Source organism: Mchenga conophoros, linkage group LG14, assembly GCF_057382185.1.
Source record: "Mchenga conophoros isolate Kocher_MC1m ecotype Shallow Benthic linkage group LG14, M_conophoros_male_GT1.1, whole genome shotgun sequence".
In the NCBI taxonomy this organism is placed as follows: Eukaryota; Metazoa; Chordata; class Actinopteri; order Cichliformes; family Cichlidae; genus Mchenga; species Mchenga conophoros.
Window position 1 is genome coordinate 3,345,130 of NC_140539.1, and position 20,850 is coordinate 3,365,979.

At 44.5% G+C, this 20,850-nt stretch overlaps 2 protein-coding genes across 2 annotated transcripts; both read left to right on the forward strand.

Moving 5' to 3' along the window:
- The first annotated feature begins 3,727 nt into the window (after positions 1–3,727).
- Positions 3,728–6,846, forward strand: LOC146559094 (uncharacterized). The gene is made up of 3 exons (XM_085245196.1): positions 3,728–3,737; positions 3,891–3,953; positions 6,236–6,846. Exons 1-3 carry the CDS (start codon positions 3,728–3,730, stop codon positions 6,844–6,846), a joined length of 684 nt encoding a protein of 227 aa, XP_085101322.1.
- Positions 6,847–8,691: 1,845 nt separating this feature from the next.
- On the forward strand, positions 8,692–14,830 carry LOC146559095 (uncharacterized). The gene is made up of 6 exons (XM_085245197.1): positions 8,692–9,022; positions 10,526–10,630; positions 10,762–10,812; positions 12,232–12,314; positions 12,408–12,546; positions 13,679–14,830. The coding sequence occupies exons 1-6, from the start codon at positions 8,692–8,694 to the stop codon at positions 14,149–14,151; spliced, it is 1,182 nt and encodes a 393-aa protein (XP_085101323.1). The 3' UTR covers positions 14,152–14,830.
- The last annotated feature ends 6,020 nt before the right edge of the window (positions 14,831–20,850 follow it).

The window sequence follows — 20,850 nt, forward strand, 5'->3', positions numbered from 1 at the left end:
GCCAATCAGATCACGGATACGTTCTCGTCAAACCAACCAAACAACAGCAAAGGCGGACACAACGATTACGTCGCATTACAAATAAAGCTTTTACAACTTAATAGTCATTGTTAACCTCCAAGTGTCTTTAATTTACATCATAATAAGAGACTTGAAGTGTCTGTAGTTAAGCAATCAAAATACTTAGGACTAGTGATAGTCTAGTGAAAGTAATGCTTCGTGAAACACTAAATAATTTGAAGCAGCTGTGCACGAATTGTATTGAGGTTTCAGAAACAAGCTTTGCACAATTCTAAACAAAGCTGCACATTAGACCAGACTATCAGTGATTATGATCCACACGCTTAGAGAAATCCCCGTTTGTTTATTGTGATAACAACATAGGTTTTGTGGCTTTAATTGTTACTTACTTTGTATATATCATGTCAATATGGAGATGTGATTTTATTTATTATTGTTATATTTAAAATAATCTTTTTTTTCCCAAAGGTATGTGGTCCTGACATGCACAAATGATACATATGTATCATTTTGTAGAAATCTGATGGTGGACAGCTAACTGAATCTAAAGTATTTAAAATGCCCTCTGCCTTAAACAATATTGATCCATACAACACTGATGGGAAACATTTTCAGCCAAATATTTATTATTGAGTTTGATCATTTATGTACAACTTGTCAATAATTTCATTGTGTTTTATTTTGTTAATATTAATCTATTATTATTATTATTATTATTATTATTATTATTATTATTATTATTATTATTATTATTATTAACAGGAAGAATAATAATATTAGGAAGAACATTTATTATATTTTTTAAAGAATCCTTCCCTCTCACAATTAGCAACTAACAGTACATCACTGTTATATACAGTGGCTTGCAAAAGTATTCGGCCCCCTTGAACTTTTCCACATTTTGTCACATTACAGCCACAAACATGAATCAGTTTCATTGGAATTCCACGTGAAAGACCAACACAAAGTGGTGCACACGTGAGAAGTGGAACGACAATCAGACATGATTCCAAACATTTTTTACAAATAAATAACTGCAAAGTGGGGTGTGCGTAATTATTCAGCCCCCTGAGTCAATACTTTGTAGAACCACCTTTTGCTGCAGTTCCAGCTGCCAGTCTTTTAGGGTCTGTCTCTACCAGCTTTGCACATCTACAGACTGAAATCCTTGCCCATTCTTCTTTGTAAAACAGCTCCAGCTCAGTCAGATTAGATGGACAGCGTTTGTGAACAGCAGTTTTCAGATCTTGCCACAGATTCTCGATTGGATTTAGACACCTGACAGGTCAGGGATAAAGTTATTGAGAAATTTAAAGCAGGCTTAGGCTACAAAAAGATTTCCCAAAGATTTCAGCTCAGTGGCAAGTTTTTAGTAAGCCCAAAGGACGAGGTCTGGTGGCAGAGTAGTTGTTACGATCTCTGTGGAAAAGATTAGCGTCTGATCCAAGTCCACTCGCATCTGCCAATCCCTGGCGACCTTCAGCGGGCCCAGGTCCAGGGCGGAAGGGCTAGTCCTCGGCTTGTCCCCCTCCAGGACAAATGCTGATGAAAACTGACACTTCTCTTGGTTCGCAAAAGGTTGAGCGTCAATGGATTTTCTCTTGCACTCAGCTTTCTCGGCTAGACACCTGAGGACCTGATTGTGTCTCTATGTGTATCTGCCCTGAGTAAGGCTAGTCCTACAACCAACCAAGATGTGCTGGAGTGTTGCTGGGACTGTACACAGGGCTGTACACAGTGTGCGTGGACTTCCCCTGTGCAGAAGGCGACTACAAATGTTGTGCATACTAAATAAGCAGAAAAAAGATCCCTGTTGTCTTTGCTTAATGACTGGTTTCAGTCTTGACAATCCACATTGCGCCTTTCAACATGTTTGTGGGTAGGTTTGAATGCTCCAGGTGTAAGTGGAGCCCCTCAGCCTCTACTGCAGATGTGTCACAAGTCAATCTAGTAGTGGGTTATAGCACTTGGCCACAGGTGGCAGTAGTGGACTGAACTCCATTTGAGACTGCTCCAGCTGCTATGTGATAGTCAGTAGATCTGCTACAAATTGATGATCATGTGCAAGTTTTGAAAATTAAATTAACTTTAAAACAAACAAACAAAAAAAATTCTAACTCATCTCAACAATAAAAAAACAAAAACAAACCAACTGACACACTTGAGTCACCCACTTTCTTAAATCCACTCACTCTCTCGACTCAGTCACACTGGCTCTGTTTATTACTAATCACTGTGTAACTGCTGCAGATGCTGCTGCAAGTGTTTGTTAAATTAATCACACTTAAACAGACTGTATATAAGGTGGTGTGGGAAGCCAGACCGGGTGCCCCCCTTCCGGCTCTTCTCTCTCCTATCTTGTCCCCTTTTGTCTTACTTCTCTCTATCACCTTTTCTATCCCTTTGAAGAAGTTAGGCTCTGTAAATGCTAAAGAGGTAATTATTATTTTTTTCTCAGTTGCAGTGAACATATAGAAAGAAAATGTAGGAAACTAAACAGAAGAAAGAAGAAGAGAAAAATTTTAACATAAACCGGCGACACACTCCAGGGCCTGATCAACCCTGGCAGGGCCTCCTTGGATGAGGGTGTCTGGTGATAACGGCCGAAACACCTGATGAACCCAAGGTCCACAACTAATGATGTGTCACAAATTTAAAATGGTAATCTAGATCGATCTCTAATTCCTAAACCTAACCAAGGAAGGAAAATGGCAGATTAGCCTGGGTAAAAGACCGAAAGTTGAGGCACACAATGGTGCGTGCTGCTGACAAAGTTTCTGGGCTGCCTTTCCTCATAACAGCCATCACTCAAGAGTCTCTCCATCTAAAGCAATGCATTATCAGGGACTGTAACATCTAGTCCTTTAACTGAATCAACTCTCTCCAGCCATGTTGATGAATTACCATTATGAGGCATTATGAATTATAAAATGATAATTTCCAGAGAAAAGCTAACAGGATGTGACGTTACAACACTAGTGAAATATTCATGTGTCATATATTTGTTCAAGACCTATTTCTTTGTTATGGAAAAAAGTTACTAAGATCATGATGAACAACGGGAGTGCTGATTTCTATAACTTTACGTATATAACTTGGCATTTCCCACTGATGCAGGCCAAAATTAAACACATACTATCATTTCATTAGGTTCAAAGGTTTATTTGCAAGATGCACAAACAGACAACATTGAAAGTTACAAATACACTGAGCATGAAACAGGAATTCAAACGTGGTGCAGATCTGTGTCACAAGTTAACCTGGCTGTAGACTATGGCACTTGGCCACAGGTGGCGCTAGTTGACATGACTCCATTTGAGTGCACACAAAGAAAACTTCACGCTTTAGTTGTGAACAGCATGTGAGTTGCCAAAGTGTGTTCTCTGTAAAATCTACATTTGCATCTCATATGTGTAGAAAACACAAACGTTTAGAAAACGTGATTTGTGGTTCAAACAAAGAGTCCAACCACAAGTGCCACCATACAGTAAGGTGCCAGTGTATCATTTACAGAAGACCCTGGTATGGATGGGTCTAATTTCAGTATGTTTTACATTAAAGCACAGGGACAGCATCTTCTGCCAACATCTACCATTCAAACCGTTGTTGAAGAAATACGAAGACTTGGGACAGATGTATACATTGAATAGACTAAGCTGATGAACAGAATCAACTTTTTGGGATTTACTTACCTGGATCATTGAGCATGCATCAAGGTGATACTCTTGGCTTGTTTAGTTTCATGTGCTGTTGCTTCCACACTAATACACTGACTAACACAACCATATAGGTTGAGCCAGTAAGACATTCAAACCCTTGTCATTAAAGGTCTTCATTAGTTTTTGTTGTTGATTTTTTTAAATTCTCAGGTTCCTTCTGCTTTGCTGCTGAGACATTCATGTTGAGCATTGACAAGAAGATTGTCAACAACCGTATCACAACCTCTGCCATCTGCCTAATGTTTGGCACTTAGGCTACGTCCACACGTACCCGGGTATTTTTGAAAACGCAGATTTTTCTATGCGTTTGCGCCTTTCGTCCACATGTAAACGGCGTTTTCGGTAACTGAAAACGGAGATTTTTAAAAACTCCTGCCAGGGTGGATATTTTCAAAATATTTGTAATATTTGCATATTACAATAATTCAATAATTAAAATACTTATGATTAGAAACTGCGAAACTAAAGGAGAATTATTATTTTTAAAAATCTGATAATTATAGGAAACTTATTCTGAATCACTCCGCGTCGCCTGCGTGACCCTGGGAGTCAAGGTGACGAGGATGTCTTCTGACATGTGGCCAAAATTTGATCTTGCATGCATTATGTGCAAAATCAGTTATAGCTACTGATGCTGAATCAAGTATATCATATTGAGAGCATGAGGGTGGGAATGGATGTTTGTGTCTGTGTGTGCCTGTATGTCTGTGTCTATATGTCAGGTTGGGTGTCAGACGCCACCTCTCTGGGGACATCTTAGGCCCTCCAAGGTTTGGAGGCCTATCTCCCCCTACCACCACTTCCCCTGCCAGTGGCGGACCCCCTCAGACATCGGTGCGTTGGTGGTTCTTTGTGTCCGGGGGTGGGCGTCCAGGTACACACCGGCTCACTCCTTGGCGGCCGCTTATCGGGGCCTGGAGCCTGGGGCTCGCTCGGGCCACTTCGGAGGTGGGGTGCCCCCGGCCTCTCGGCCTGGGGCTCGGTCACTCAGCCACGGCTGGCTGCCGGCGGAGCTCACGGGCGCGTCACTGCAACTCCCCCTGACTTCTGCTCCGCGGCTGCTGAGTGAGCCCTCATCTGGGACTCTCCTCAGCTCTTTCTGGGACAGTGGCGCGGCTGCCCCTCTGTTGGTCTTCCTTGGTCTCTTGTGTTCTGGGGGCCTCTGGATGTCTGGAGTTTTGATCTCCTCCATACCTGCTTCATGCCCTGGAGGACGGGGCTGTGGCCCCCCCACACCCTCTAGCAGATCATTACATGAAGGAACCTTTTAAAAAAAAACAAGCGCGTCCATGCTCACAGGTGTACACACGGGTGATCACACCCACAAACTACACCCTTTTTGGCTCCTACCTCAAAGCACACTGTGTTCTGTTGATCTTATGTGCTGCACAATAATGTTTAACATTTAGTATTTACTGTCATATTCCCATATATCATTGTGATGTTGTTTATTCTATTACTCTTGTTCTCTTCTGCTTGTTTTCTTTTTTCTTTCTCAACAGGTGATCCAGGTGATTGATATATGCATTTTTTTCTTTTTTTTTTCTGCTCATTCTGTTGGTTTTTGTTTTTTTCCCTTCTCCCCCGTCCCTCTTCTCAGCTGTTTCTCTTTCCCTCTTTCTTTCTCCCCTTCTTTCCCCCAGTCAAGTCTGTCCCGTATTCAGTAAGTGAAAATAAAATAAACAATAAAAGGTGAATCAAATGGACCATTACGGCAAGGCTGGGATGGTCAATTTGGTAAAGTAAATCCGTTGGGCATCTTTCTTTGCCTTTAGACAACAATTCTGATGGCAAAAGAGCCAAACGGGACAGGCAAAAAAAAAAAAAAGTATATCATATTTATGTGAGTGCATTGTGTATTGCCGTGTCTGTACAGGTGTCCAGATGTATGTTATGTGCTCGGTGAGAAATTGAAACTGTGTGCATGCAATAAGCAGGTTGGAGGTTTCTCACCTGACTTTAGCTGTTTTATTTTCAACAGACTGATGCTTAAATAAAATAAGAATAAGTGCTGAACATGAATTCATTATTAAACATCACTGAAACTCTATGCAGCCTTACTGACAATGTGTCCATAATTCACAAATATTATGGATGACATTCATTTATCATGAAATGTTGTTCACAGTCACCAAGAACACACAAAGTTATTCTTTACTATGAGCTGTACATTTTTAATTTACATGCAGCTAAAATGTGAATTTGCAAATGAATTCTATCAGCAGGACATTTTTACTGTTTAAACATGCTAACAAGCAGAGTTTGGTGCTGTGATCTTTGGTTTAAAACATGAAATTTAGTCATTTACAGTGCAAAACCATTTTTCTCACCTTCTACCAATCTTAAGGCTTTCATAAAGAGTTCTGCTGCGGGCCTCTCATTGTCTGTGTGTAGAAATAGCATATGATGATATAAAGCCATGTTTTGACATTTAAATCCGTAATTTGTCTGATTATGTCACGATTAACACAGATGATCTTTTTGTTTTCTCGTAGCTGAGCTGGTGAGTCCTGTCAGCGTACGCCAGATGTTAATCTCCAACCTGAGGAACCGTCCTTTGAGCCCCAGCCATGTGGACTCTATGAAAAATCTGGTCCTCTCGTTAAACCACAACCTGGTTACGGGGACGAAGGCGTTTCCTTATATTGCCTTCAGGGGATTCTTTAACAAACTGCTGCTGACGACACCTTTCACCCATGTGCCAGAGAGCCAGTTGGAGAACACCACTCCATCTCCTCCTACCAACTCACCAGCTGGTTTAACGGTGCTGCCTGCAGGGTCCCACCTCCATTCATGGTTCCTCACACCTCTGCTTCCAGAGAAGGCAGATCTTTCTGTCCTGAAGGCAGATCAGAGGAACTGCGTCTGCACCCTGGATGTCGACGGCGACACCATCACCAGAGTCATTTCCACTGTGTATTGCACAGAGGAAAGGGAAATGACAAATCGATGGAGAGTTACGGACTACACCTCTGACGGCAGAGTAATCATGTCGGTGCTCTGCCAGTTTCTGAAGAGGTTTACACAGGGTGCAAAGAGGAAGCCTGCAGAGGAGGAGAGCAGCAGCAGGAGCCCCACTCCACCAAGGAAACGTCTCCGGCTGTGATCAGCAATGAAGCCTTTCCTGGACATATGGAACATGGATGTTACATATGGATGTTTCCTCGTGCTTTGGAGCAAACTTTCTAACTCCTCATGTCTGCGATGTGTCTGGAAAGGCTGGAAACATCTCTCCATCTTACACAGAGACCATCATGATGCGGCTAGTCTGAGGAGTTATTTCTGTACATATGTATATAGTTTTTTTTATTATTGAGATACACAGGTCAGCGTTTTCAGTGCGTCTTGCACTTTTCTTTATTTCTTGGTGCTGGCCTGTGTGTTTGATATGACTGCAAGGACTACAAGACTGACTTTATTATGTAATCTGCGTAAAATGAACCAATAATCCATGAAGACAGTGCAAAGTGTAAATTATCATCTTCTGCATCTCAGACATTGGCGAGAATGAACAATGTGGTAAGTAAAAAGTAATGTTCTGTCTCTAAAATGATGTCCCAAAATACTAGAAAACATCTAGTCCAGCCTAGAAGTAATAAATGCATGAAGTAGTTTTTCAGCGTCACTCTGAGACAGGATATTTCTTATTTCAGAGATATTACACAAAGATTGGAATTGGAAGAAATCAGTTCTAGATATTTGTTTAATATGTACGTTGAAGGACATGTCCTGGTCAATAATGACTCCAAGGTTCCTCACAGCGTTACTGGAGGCCAAGGTAATGCCATCCAGAGTAAGAGTCTGGTTAGATACCATATTTCTAAGATTTTCAGGGCCGAGTACAATAACCTCAGTTTGATCTGAATTAAGAAGCAGAAAATTAGAGGCCATCCAGGTCTTTATGTCTTTAAGACATTCCTGCAGTTTAACTAATTGGTGTGTGTTACCTGGCTTCATAGATAAATAAAGTTGGGTGTCCTCTGCATAGCAGTGAAAATGTATGCTATGCCTTCTGATGATACTGCATTTAAATTGTAAACAGAATTGGTCCTAGCACATCCATAATTAACCTTAGATAAATATGATACAAACCACTGCAGAAATCAATAGGATGCTCTAATTGCTTTAATAAAATATTACGGTCAAAAGTTTTGAACGTTGCACTGAGGCCATGAGAAGATGATGTGTAACCTTCACTAAAGCTGTTTCTGTGCTGTGATGAGCTCTGAAATCTGACTGAAACTGTTCAAATAAGCCATTCCTCTGAAAATTATCTGTTAGCTTTTTAAAAATTATTTTTTCAAGAATCTTTGAGATAAAAGGAAGTTTGGCGATTCGCCTCTAACTAGGTAGGACAGCAGGGTCAAGAGGTGGCTTTTTAAATCAGTGTTTGGTTTTTTTATGTGTCTATGTACAGAACAGAAGTCTGAACAGACCAACGACCTGCCAGAGAAATCCTCCTCCAAGCGCTCTGCTTCTCCATCTGTGGAGCTGCAGCTCAACGCTGGCCGGCTGCAGCTTGACGGTCTTCCTCCAGGGGCCGGAGCTGCAGGCCCTGGTCTATGAGTGGCCCAGGTACGACTATTGGACCGCAGAACCAGCAGCAGGCCAATCAGCCGACCTGGGACTCCAAATTCCAACACTTCATCCACCCCAACCCCCTCAGAGGAGCAGAACGATGGAGAGGAGGAGGCAGCAGAGCCTGAGGATGAAGTTCAGGGTGCAGAGCTCGAGAGTTCTACAGTTTCTGCTCCGACCCTGCGACTCCTCAAGAGACTCTTTCAGCTCCTAATAGCGGCTGCTATGGAGAGAAACCCCACTCAGTTTCAGCTGGATTCAGGACGTCATCGCTCTCCAGTGCAGTATCATGCGACACCATCAAACAGAAGGCCTCATCAACAGAGTGGCACTTTGAGAAGCAAATACACAATCAAGTGGAACATCAGGGGACATGAAAAAGGCTGAGCTACAGAACAGACTGAAGGCTGGGAGAATGGCATCAGCTTCTGCCTCTGGACTGGTGAACCACATAGGAACAGAAACGGTTAAGAAGGAACCTGAGAGCACTGTAAATGCATGTGCCCAACAGAACTGCCCCACTGCCCCCACGATATGGCCCCACAGTGGCCAACAGAACCACAGGAGCCAGACAGAGCCCCAGGAGGAGTGTGTGAGCACCGATGAAAAGCCCTCCTCAATCACCAGCAGTTCCTTCACAGATGCACCATCTAGAGGCAGCCAGGAGCACGACACAGTAAAGTTTGGATCAGCACCTACTCCAGGTACACATCAGAAATGTCAAAGCTGCAGTCTAAATGTATCACTTTATACAGCTAATAATAATAATAATGATAATAATAGTAATAATGATAATAATAATAATTTATTCTAATAATACTTTAAAGTGTAAGAGATAATGTACAGTAACCATAGTGATTACGAGGGCCCCACCCTGGAGCCAGGCCTGGGGAAGAGCTCAAGGGAGTCTAACCAGAGACTGTGTTTTAGCCCATGCAGTCTGGCTGTGTACAGGCTAAAGAGATGACATAGGCCCACCCCCCATGTGCTCACCACTTGGAGGAGGTGTTGTGGGGGTTTTGAGCAGTGTGTCGGTTGGCAGCCTTTATGTACATGGGATGATCATTTTTTTTGGTATTGAGAATTGCATAATTCTATTGTATTAGTACTGACTAGTACATTTCTGGGATGGTGACAGATGACCGAAGTGTGAATCCATTGTCACTGCTATGGTACCAATAGTATTACAGTGCAATATTAGTGACACAGCACGAGTTAAATCTAAGCACAAAAACAGCCTTTAGTGTTTTCTCTGGAAATTGTAAGTACAAGTAAAAACATAACACTGTAGTTTAACAGTAATTAAAGTAAACTAAACTTGTAATTCTAAAGTCATCATACAGGCTTGTTGTTTCTGCCTGTAGTACTAGCCAGGGCTGCAACTATTCATCGAGTAATTTGATTACAAGAAATACTCCTGCTGTTTCATTTAATGCATGACTCTTTAGAGCTTGTCACATAGAGCTTGTTAACTTAACACCGATGTCAGATCAGTTTCTTTCACCAGCAGATGCAAAATTATCAGAGTGGATGGTGTTTGGTCAGTGAATTATTTATTTAGTTTACTAAGAGTAAGACAAAAAACAGCATTTTTATTTGGTACAGACTGCTCAGGTGGGAAGCTGACTTGGTATCTGACATCTCTTTACGTTTACTTGCCACAGACTGGACAGAGCAGTGTCAGGTGACAACATACATGTCTGTCTCAAAGGGGACAGTAAATCATGGGTGGACTATTGACAGATTTTACAAACCAAAACAACTGACATGGGCAAGACCGTATCGATCGGAGGTTCTGAGTTTTGATTCATTTTCGATGTGATAGGAGAGAGGTCCAGATAAACGACTGGCATTAACTGGGAAAAAAGTGGACATTGGTGTGGTCAGAAATTACTTCTGATAACAGTGCTTCTGTCAGTTTGCTGTAACTCTTCATGCAGTAGACACAGCAGTAAGATGTGCTGTTGATTTTTATTGGGATCCTTGACTCCCAAAACCCCAAACACACTCATGATAGTTAAAGGAGATGAAATAATGTTGCAACAAGTTCTCGTGACTCTTTGAAGTGTGTTAAATGAAGTCTTTTTGTAGAAATTTTGCAAGTGTATCAACCAGTTGGAGTGACTTTTTAGACACTGAAACACTTACACAGCTGGGCCGTCATATTCAATGTCAGTTTGTCTCTTTTTTCCTCTCCTGTCCCTCAGACATAAAGGCTGCTCCTGCACTGACGGACTCACTGCTGCCCAACACACTGCCCTCCATCACCAACCTGTCCAGCTGCATGAAGGATGGAAAAGAGGAGGATGGGGGTGAGTTTGTCACTCTGCGGCCACATGTGACAGTTTAAGAGCCTTCGTATTGCTGTGTTCTGCTATGAAGCACACGAAGATGTAATTAGCTTCTAGCGGTTGTGTGTGTGTGTGTGTGTGTGTGTGTGCAGGGATCGAGCTGGACAAACTGGATGCAGAGATGATGTTACATGTTGTAAGCTGTCATCTCTGCTGGTCATGCACTTCTGCATTTTTATAATCTGGTGTGTTGTTGCATTGCTGCTGCAGCTGGGTTAAAGTCTGTTTTTAATGGCATCCTAACATCATATCAGTACAGAAGTTTAGAGGTTCACAGGTTTCACAGAGGGAGATGTTGAAACTTTGAAACTTGGCAAAAACTTTAAAATTCCTTGGCTTCCAACTTTGACTTCTTCTCCTTCTATACCAGCGCTGATTTGGAGGACGGGCAACACCTATTGTTCAGAAGAATACTGCAGCACGTACATGCACCGTAGCAGCTAGCATGAATGGATATAGCTGTGTGATGGTCTTACTGGTGACACACAAAGCTGCCAACACAGCAGGTGTACCACGGCCCCTGGTTTGGTGTCTTGGCTCTGAGCTAATCACTCTTACAGATATAAAACTGGGAAGTGAAGCAGAAGCAGTGTGTGGAAAAACTAACAACACCCCATCATTCATTAGCTTGCAGAACCACCAGACAGATTTGCTGACGTGCTTGGAGTCATTGCACTGCCTGATCCTTGGTGACTGTTTTTGGACTTTAACTCCTGGGAATGTTTTGCAGTTGTCTTGCATGTTTTCCACTTGAATAGTGAATAATCTTTCTCATGGTAGAATTATGAGCGTGTTTGGGACTGGCTTCATGCAACTTCAGATACTGACATGCAGCACTCATTTATTCTTTAAGACATCTTTCCTCTTTGGCATTATGTCGACACACACCAGAATGCTTCTGAGTTTATAGAGGTGGTCACTCGTGCTGATAATCAGTTAATCAATTGTGTTTGATCAGCAGTATGTACCTGCTACTTGTCATCTTTATTTCTATGGAAGCAACAAGGGTTTGCTTAGTGCTTCATACACTAATTCTGCATTTTGGCTTAGTTTTGTCAAATACATGACAGTGTAATGTCATATTTTATAGTTCATCTGAGGTTATATATCAAGACTTAATTTCAAGACCTGCTAAAAACAAGATGATTTTTATTTTGTCCCAATATGTAAACCTTGACAGAAGGTATCCTTTTAACCATGACTGTACTTCTGCACGACAGGCAGCAGTACACGACAGAGTATAATATAATAATGTACTGAGCCTGTACTAGCTCCCAATCTCTGCATCATTAGTCAGGTTGAGTGATAGTTGGTACCGTCATCTTTAAATCGGAGTATTTTAAGCAAGTTGTCTGTGAAAGTAAGTTCTTAGACCTGTGAGGGTCACAACAGGACCATGTGGAATAAAAACTACTGAACAAAAACACAATATGTCACATTGGAGTGCAGGTCATTAAAATACATTTTGACACGTCAATATTGCAGAAAAAAAATCCATGTTGCAAATCTGTATTCTTTGTGTTGTGGGAAAGGGTGTTTAAGTCTTTAACTGTTTCTCTAAGGTGCTGACATGGATGTGTGCCTTACAAACTACGGTCACTGCAACTACGTATCGGGGAAACATGCCTGTATTTTCTATGACGAGGTGAGGCTGTTAAACTACATCACTCTGCAGAGCACTCCTGTGGTTGTTAGTGACCAAGATGTAAATTGTGTGTGTGTGTTTGTCGTCCTTCAGAATACCAAGCATTATGAGCTTCTGAACTATAGCGAGCATGGCACCACAGTGGATAATGTCCTGTACTCGTGCGATTTCTCTGAGAAGACCTCACCATGTCCACCCGGTGGCCTGGTAGCCAAAGTCCAAGGAATCATTCGTAAGTACATCTCCGTCATCTGTTTGGATTGGCTTGAAGGAACCCAGGTCTGTGTGCCCAGTTTGACTTGGACTGCTGATGAGGTTGTCACTCATAGATTTTGTATGAACCTTTTATGAATATCCATCCATCTTCTTCCACTTAGCCACTCATCTGTATGTGTTCTGGTTAAAATAGTTAAAATTTTAATTGTGAAGAAATCATAACATCATTGCTTCTGTAAATTAAAGGAATACTTTAATTTATACTCTAATACTGAAAAGAATCAGTTTTAGTTTGGCTAGAATTTCAGGAAGTGTACCCCCCCCCCCCCCCCCCATGTGCTTAATGTCAGTGTCCTGTTTGTTACACTGACACTGCTCCTGCATTTTTGGTCAGCTTTTAGTGTTCTTCATCCAAATTGTGGTCAAGGTCACATTTGTCATTCTTAATGGGTACATGTAATTAGTTTGAGTAGAGAACCAGTTCTCCATCTGTTGTAGGTTCTGGTTAGAGTGCCAGCTTGAAGTGCAGGAAAAAAACAAACCATGAGTTTGGTGTTGGAGTTCATCTCCATCCATAATGGCGATCTAGCCAGCGAGCCTGCTGGTAGAGAAAACACCAAATGGGAAAGAACAGGCTGGCTTATTATTAGCTATTGCAATTGCAAAGTAAAAGTAAGGATGTAGTAAACGTACAGTACAGTGGTAAACTTGGTGCATGTGGCATTGTAGCAATGAGAAAGGTAAATAAAGTGTAAAATGAGCAGTCAGATATACTTGTTCTGTGGCAGACCACGTTATGTAAAGTCTGAATGTTGCTGTATCACATAAAGCTTCCAGTCTTAATCTGTTATTAAAGATCATTTGGACAGATGTTTGATTAGTAAAGAGCTGCAGTGTGAAACAGCATTAAATCAGATTTCTCTGTAACTGTTTATAGATGATGAGTGTAAAACATGTTTGCCAGAGTTCAGCTTTCCACATGATTTTAGTCTCATTTTCAAAACAAAGTGTTCATTTTTATTTTGTGGATAAAATGTAATCAGTGAAATCTTTTCATGGTTGCATTGTCTCCACATTAATGGAGTTTACTGTGACACTAGTCTGTACAGACGTCTTTCTCAGACCTGCTGCATTTCTTCTTTGCGTAGGTCGCAGTAAGAAACGGGAAGAGAACGAGGGAGCCAACTCCATGGTGGGGTTGTTGCCAGTAGGAGGAGTGATGAGTAGCCAACGTCAGGGTGGTGCTGAGCCGTCTTGTAGCTGCAAAGCGAGTAGCTCCAGTCTAATTGGAGGCAGTGGGGCGGGCTGGGAGGGCACGGCCCTGCTCCACCATGGCAGCTACATCAAACTGGGCTGCCTCCAATTTGTCTTTAGCATCACTGAGTTTGCCAGTAAGCAGCCCAAAGAGGAGCAGGCCACTACACCTGCTGCCAGTTGCACAAGCACCACCACCAGCAGCAGCAGTGTCATCAGCACCACCCTCAGCACCACCGCTAACACCTCCACACCACCACCACCCAGCACTGCCACAACAAGTGGCTTTTCCAACCAGGATGAGGCTGACTCTGAGACTGTACCTCCCCACCAAGTGCCCGTACTGCGTTCTAACTCTGTTCCATAATCCGCACAGGAAGCCCCGCCCTCCCTCTTATTTTGCACCTTCTGTGTCACGATGAAGGGAAAGCTGCACAGCTGGTTGGTCAACAGGGAAAAGTTCTTTTTTTTTCTTTTTTTTTTTTTAAATGGTTTATATCTTCCTCCTCCTTGAATCGCTACTCCTCCTTGAATCGCTACCTTATCGTGGTGGAGGGGTTTGTGTGTCCCAGGGATCCCAGGGGCTATGTTGTCTGGGGGCTTTTGCCCCCTGGTAGGGTCTCCCATGGCAAACTGGTCCTGGGTGAGGGACCAGACAAAGAGCGATTCAGAAGACCCCCATGAAAAGAATATCGAGGGAACAGTTTACCCTGCCCGGGATAGGGTTACCGGGGCCCCGCCCTGGAGCCAGGCCCGGGGAGGGTGCCCGAGGGCGAGCGTCTGGTGGCCGGGCCTTAGTCCATGGGGCCCGGCCGGGCACAGCCCGAAGAGGAGACATGGGCCCATCCTCCCGCAGGCCCACCACCCGCAGGAGGCGCCATAGGGGTCGGGTGCATTGTGAGCCGGGTGGCGGCCAGGAGCGGAGGCCCTGGCGGACCGACCCCCGGCTGCCAAGACTGGCAATAGGGACATGGAATGTCACCTCTCTGGTGGGGAAGGAGCCTGAGTTGGTGCGTGAGGTTGAGAGGTACCGGCTAGATATAGTTGGGCTCACCTCTACGCATTGTCTGGGCTCTGGAACCAGTCTCCTGGAGAGGGGCTGGACTCTGTCTCAGTCTGGAGTTGCCCCTGGTGAGAGGCGGCGGGCTGGGGTGGGTATTCTTATATCCCCTCGGCTTGCTGCCGGTACGTTGGGGTTTTTCCCGGTGGACGAGAGGGTTTGTTCCCTGCGCCTTAGGGTCGGGGAACGGGTCCTGACTGTCATCTGCGCTTATGCGCCGAGTGGCAGTTCGGAGTACCCAGCCTTCTTAGAGTCCCTGGGGGGGGTGCTGGAAGGTGCTCCACCTGGAGACTCTGTTGTCCTGCTGGGAGACTTCAATGCTCACGTGGGTAACGACAGCGAGACCTGGAGGGGCGTGATTGGGAGGAACGGCCTCCCTGATCTGAACCCGAGCGGTGCTTTGTTATTGGACTTCTGTGCTAATCACAGTTTGGCCATAACGAACACCCTGTTCGAACATAAGAGTGTCCATAAGTGCACGTGGCACCAGGATGCTCTAGGCCGTAGGTCGATGATCGATTTTGTAATCGTATCACCAGACCTGCGACCATATGTTCTGGACACTCGGGTGAAGAGAGGGGCTGAGCTGTCAACTGATCACCACCTGGTGGTGAGTTGGATCAGGTGGCGGGGGAGGACGCTGGACAGACCTGGTGCACCTAAACGCGTAGTGAGGGTGTGCTGGGAACGTCTAGCAGAGGCCCCAGTCCGCGAGATCTTCAACGCACACCTCCGGCAGAGCTTCAACAGCATTCCGAGGGAGACTGGGGACATTGAGTCCGAATGGACCATGTTCAGCGTCTCCATTGCCGAAGCTGCTGCATTGAGCTGCGGCCGCAAGGTGGTCGGTGCCTGCCGTGGTGGTAATCCCCGAACCAAATGGTGGACACCAGAGGTGAAGGGAGCCACCAGGCTGAAGAAGGAGGCATATCGGGCTTGGTTAGCCTGTGGGACTCCGGAGGCAGCCGACAGGTATCGACAGGCCAAGCGGAATGCGGCTCGGGCAGTGGCTGAAGCAAAAACTCGGGTGTGGGAGGAGTTCGGAGAGGCCATGGAAAAAGACTTTCGGACTGCCTCGAAGAGATTCTGGCAAACCGTCAGGCGTCTCAGGAGGGGAAAGCGGTGCTCTACCTGCACTGTGTATAGTGCTGGCGGAGCGCTGTTGACGTCGACTGAGAAAATTGTCGGGCGGTGGAAGGAATACTTCGAGGACCTCCTTAATCCCACTGACACGTCTTCCGGGGAGGAAGCAGAGTCTGGGGATGAGGGGTGTGACCCACCAATTTCCGGGGGCGAGGTCACTGAGGCAGTTAAACAACTCCTTGGTGGCAGAGCCCCTGGTGTCGATGAGGTCCGCCCCGAGTTCCTGAAGGCTCTGGACGTTGTAGGGCTGTCTTGGTTGACACGTCTCTGCAATGTTGCGTGGAGATCAGGGGCAGTACCTGTGGACTGGCAGACCGGGGTGGTGGTCCCCATCTTCAAGAAGGGGGACCGGAGGGTGTGTTCCAACTACAGGGGGATCACACTCCTCAGCCTCCCCGGGAAAGTCTATGCCAGGGTGCTGGAGAGGAGGGTTCGTCCGCTAGTCGAACCTCGGATACAGGAGGAACAATGCGGTTTTCGTCCTGGTCGCGGAACACTGGACCAGCTCTTTGTCCTCTCGAGGATACTTGAGGGTGCATGGGAGTTTGCCCAACCAGTCTACATGTGTTTTGTGGACCTGGAGAAGGCATTCGACCGTGTCCCTCGGGGCGTCCTGTGGGAGGTGTTGCGCGAGTATGGGGTGTCTGGCCCATTGCTACGGGCCATTCAATCCCTATACAACCGTTGCAAGAGCTTGGTTCGCATTGCCGGCAATAAGTCGGACTCGTTCCCGGTGGGTGATGGGCTCCGCCAGGGCTGCCCTTTGTCTCCGGTTCTGTTCATAATTTTTATGGACAGGATTTCTAGGCGCAGCCAAGTGGCGGAGGGCTTTCGCTTTGGTGGCCTCAGAATCTCATCTCTGATTTTTGCGGATGATGTGGTTCTGTTGGCTTCATCGGGTGAGGGCCTCCAGCTCGCACTGGAGCGGTTCGCAGCCGAGTGTAACGCAGTGGGAATGAGGATCAGCACCTCCAAATCTGAGGCCATGGTTCTCAGCCGGAAAAGGGTGGAGTGCCCACTCCGGGTCGGGGATGAGTTCCTGCCCCAAGTGGAGGAGTTCAAGTATCTCGGGGTCTTGTTCGCGAGTGATGGGAGAAGGGAGCTGGAGATCGACAGACGGATTGGGGCTGCGGCTGCAGTAATGCGGACACTGCACCGGTCAGTCGTGGTGAAGAGGGAGCTGAGTGTAAAAGCGAAGCTCTCAATTTACCGGTCGATCTACGTCCCTACCCTCACCTATGGCCACGAGCTGTGGGTAGTGACCGAAAGAACGAGATCGCGGATACAAGCGGCGGAAATGAGCTTCCTCCGAAGGGTGGCTGGCCTCTCCCTTAGAGATAGGGTGAGAAGTTCGGCCATCCGGGAGGGGCTTAGAGTAGAGCAGCTGCTGCTCCACATCGAAAGGAGCCAGCTGAGGTGGTTCGGGCATCTGGCAAGGATGCCCCCTGGGCGCCTCCTGGGCGAGGTGTTCCAGGCATGTCCCACCGGGAGGAGGCCCCGGGGCAGACCCAGGACACGCTGGAGAGATTATATCTCTCGGCTGGCCTGGGAACGCCTTGGTATTCCCCCGGACAAGCTGGAGGAGGTGGCTGGGGAGAGGGAGGTCTGGACCTCTTTGCTTAGGCTGCTACCCCCGCGACCCGACCTCGGATAAGCGGATGAAGATGGATGGATGGTTTATATCTTTGCATGAACTTGAAGTATTATTGACAATCTCTTTTTTTCTTTTTTCTTTTAAATGACTGACGTAACCGTTAGGACCGTTAGGACTTTGAGCAAACATTACTTCCTTGGGCTCAATCTTTGTTTTTGCCAGTATATTAGTTATGTATGGTGTAACCTTTTTGTCAGTCAGCCCATTTAGCACAAACATTTTTTTTTCTTTGTAGTATTCAATTCCATACATTCTAATTTCTTTTGCTGCGTTTGCACCACAGGTAGCTATATATGTATGAAAACATACATGCTTATACACTATAACATGTATATATAATGTAAATACATTTTAATTCAGTGCCTCTCGATTGGAGAAACATTGGATTTCATGTAGATTTGCCATTTTTTGGTTTTTAACTGTACAGCTCATTGAATTTGTGATACTGTGTAGAGTACCAGACGTTTTGTGATAAAACTTGTTCTTAGTCTGTACTTTCCGCTGTAGTCCATCTGTAAATACCGTATAGTTTTAGCACTCATTTTAACATCTTGTGCTGCTGTGTATATAAGCACTCTGTCTGTACCTGCTTGTCTGTTCAAACCTGTAAATACAGAAAGATTTTCTAAGAACAAACTCAGTGTTTATGCCTGTTATTTTCAGCCTTGTTCTAGGTCCACTTTGAGCTCTAGTTTGGTTTTCACTTTCTGAGACAGCAAGTTCAGTACTGACAGGGGTGGATCTACAGGGGTGGCATTGGGTGGGCATGTGCCACCCTAAAATAATCTTTGCCACACCCTAGTTGTTTGCATATGACATGTTGTTTATTAAAATAAGCTAGCATTAACACTTTGAGCCTAGCTGCAATTAACGTTGAATATAAATTCTAAAAAATGAATATATTGCATAGCGTTATCCTCCCTCCCCTATTAGAAAATGGTTCAGCCCTGCTTTATTTCTTGTTGTCGGTAGCAACCAATGCCTATGATTGGGAAGAGCACATTTGGAATCAAGAGTTTATCAATGAGGTCGACGCGGACCTGGTCATCATACTGTTCATTCAGAATGCTGGTGGGCTCGGCTTGTTTTAGGACAAAAAAAAAAAAAGTAAAAATGGACAAAGTGATGACGTGCTCCATGAAAAGCAGACCGTGGGTTGGAACAGAAATAAACAGAGATGTGTTTTGTTTTAATTTCTGTACCTCATGGTTGTTTAATTCAAAAATACAGGAAGCAGCAACAGATGCAAATACAGTTATTAAGGTGTCACACATTAGGGCTTTCACAAAGTTGGTGCATTAACTGTTTAGAAATGACAGCTTTAAAAAACATTGTTGTCTCTAGCATGATTATATCTTTGATATGATTTACTTTTAAACTCAAATGTTGCACGTTCTTCACAAACAACTACGCTTTAGTTACACCACTTGACACAACATTTTACTATTTATGTAATCTGGAGTATCTGGGTGCTTCACACTATCAGCTACATTGCTTTATTAGTCCACCTGACAACTTACACCAGTTTAGTCTAGCCCATTGTTAATTATACACCGGCTACCGAACTACACACCTAAATGCAGCCAGGCTGATTTCATTCTGGCTACATTCCTGTTTCCTATCCTGTTTCCTCAGTTGTCGCCAAATCGTTGCACTGGACTCATTACTCAACCTTGGCTCCCTCGCTTGCATACTCACTTTGCTTAAATTCACCTTGGTGTCCTTTTGCCAAAGCTGCTGCTGCAGAGCTGAAGAGCTGTGGAGAGAGGGCTTGAGTGGAGCGACGTGGAAAGCAGCAAGCTGCATGGTGTTACACTCAGTGTTGGGGAGTAACGGAATACATGTACCAATGCTACGTATTTAAAATACAAAATATGAGTAACTGTATTCCGTTACAGTTACCGTTTAAAAAGGTGGTATTCAGAATACAGTTACTTTGTTGAAATAAATGGATTACACGGCGGCCTTTTCCTTTTGCCCTCTCTATTTTTGGTAATTCCACGCTGGTGGAAACCCAAACAAAACACGCATTAAGAGGCTCTAATGCCTGTGTCTCAATCTCGTGGCCCATGTCACCTCTAATGACATGAAGAAATATTTTTAAAAATTATTATGCAAAAAATTATTTAATATGAAGGCAATAGGCAGAGTGTTACAGGCATCGCCCTAAAGAATGTAGCCTCGTGGGCAGTGTAGTCCGTGCTGCAGGGAGAATGGACTGCCATACCCGTAATGTGTCTGTGAGCGAGGGAGGGAGAAAAAGGAGAGTGGAAAAGTACGAGCTGTCACTGAGCAGAAACGGGAGCTGGAAGCATGTAAATATAATAATAACCACTGCAGCCGAAAAGAGTGCCTGACGAGCCCAGTTGTAAGTAAGCTATTAAGACTCGACTGTACACCGTGTTCGTGTTTTCCTCTGAAACAATAAGTTTTGTTGGAGCAGCCTTTCAACGCCTCTCTCTGTCTCTCGCTAGCAAAGTCGACCCAGACAACACAGTAAAGCTAGTTTTTGGCTACGAGCCCGACACGAACCCGACGTATTAGCCAGAGGTCCCTTTACTACGGCCGCTGACCTGTTTTATATAAGCACGGAATAATTTTCTATATGAGATCGCTGCAAAAATGGTGAGTACCTTCAGTAATAGTAATAAATCACACAGCAATAGTACATTCATGTAGTTGTAAAAAGCATGATAATATATTAAGTAATCCCAAAGTATTCAGAATAGGTTACTCTCACTGAGTAACGTAACGGAATATGTTACAAAATACATTTTAGGGCATGTATTCTGCAATCTGTAGTGGAATACATTTGAAAAGTAACCTTCCCAATGATGTTGCCTCTCTCCTGACACTTTTCGTGTTCCTTGTTTGCCTTTGACAGGAACTGCTGCCAAGCCTTCCCGTTTCCCCAGGTCAAGACTGTTTTTACAAGTTCTGTCATATCTGGGATAATTGTAATGGTTAAGTCAGTCACCTAATCTCAGAGTGTGCTTTTCAGTTTCTGAAGTCAGCAGGACCCACAAATAAGCACGATGAACAACTGAAGGTGGCTGCAGCAAATGCCTAGCAGAGCAAGGGAGGGAGTCCAGCATTTGGTGATGTCCATGGCTTCTTCAGACAGTCATTGATATTAAGGATTTTCATCCAAGTATTAGAAAATATTAGAAAACCAGCATCTTTGTATAAAAAGTGCTGTACTTCCTAAC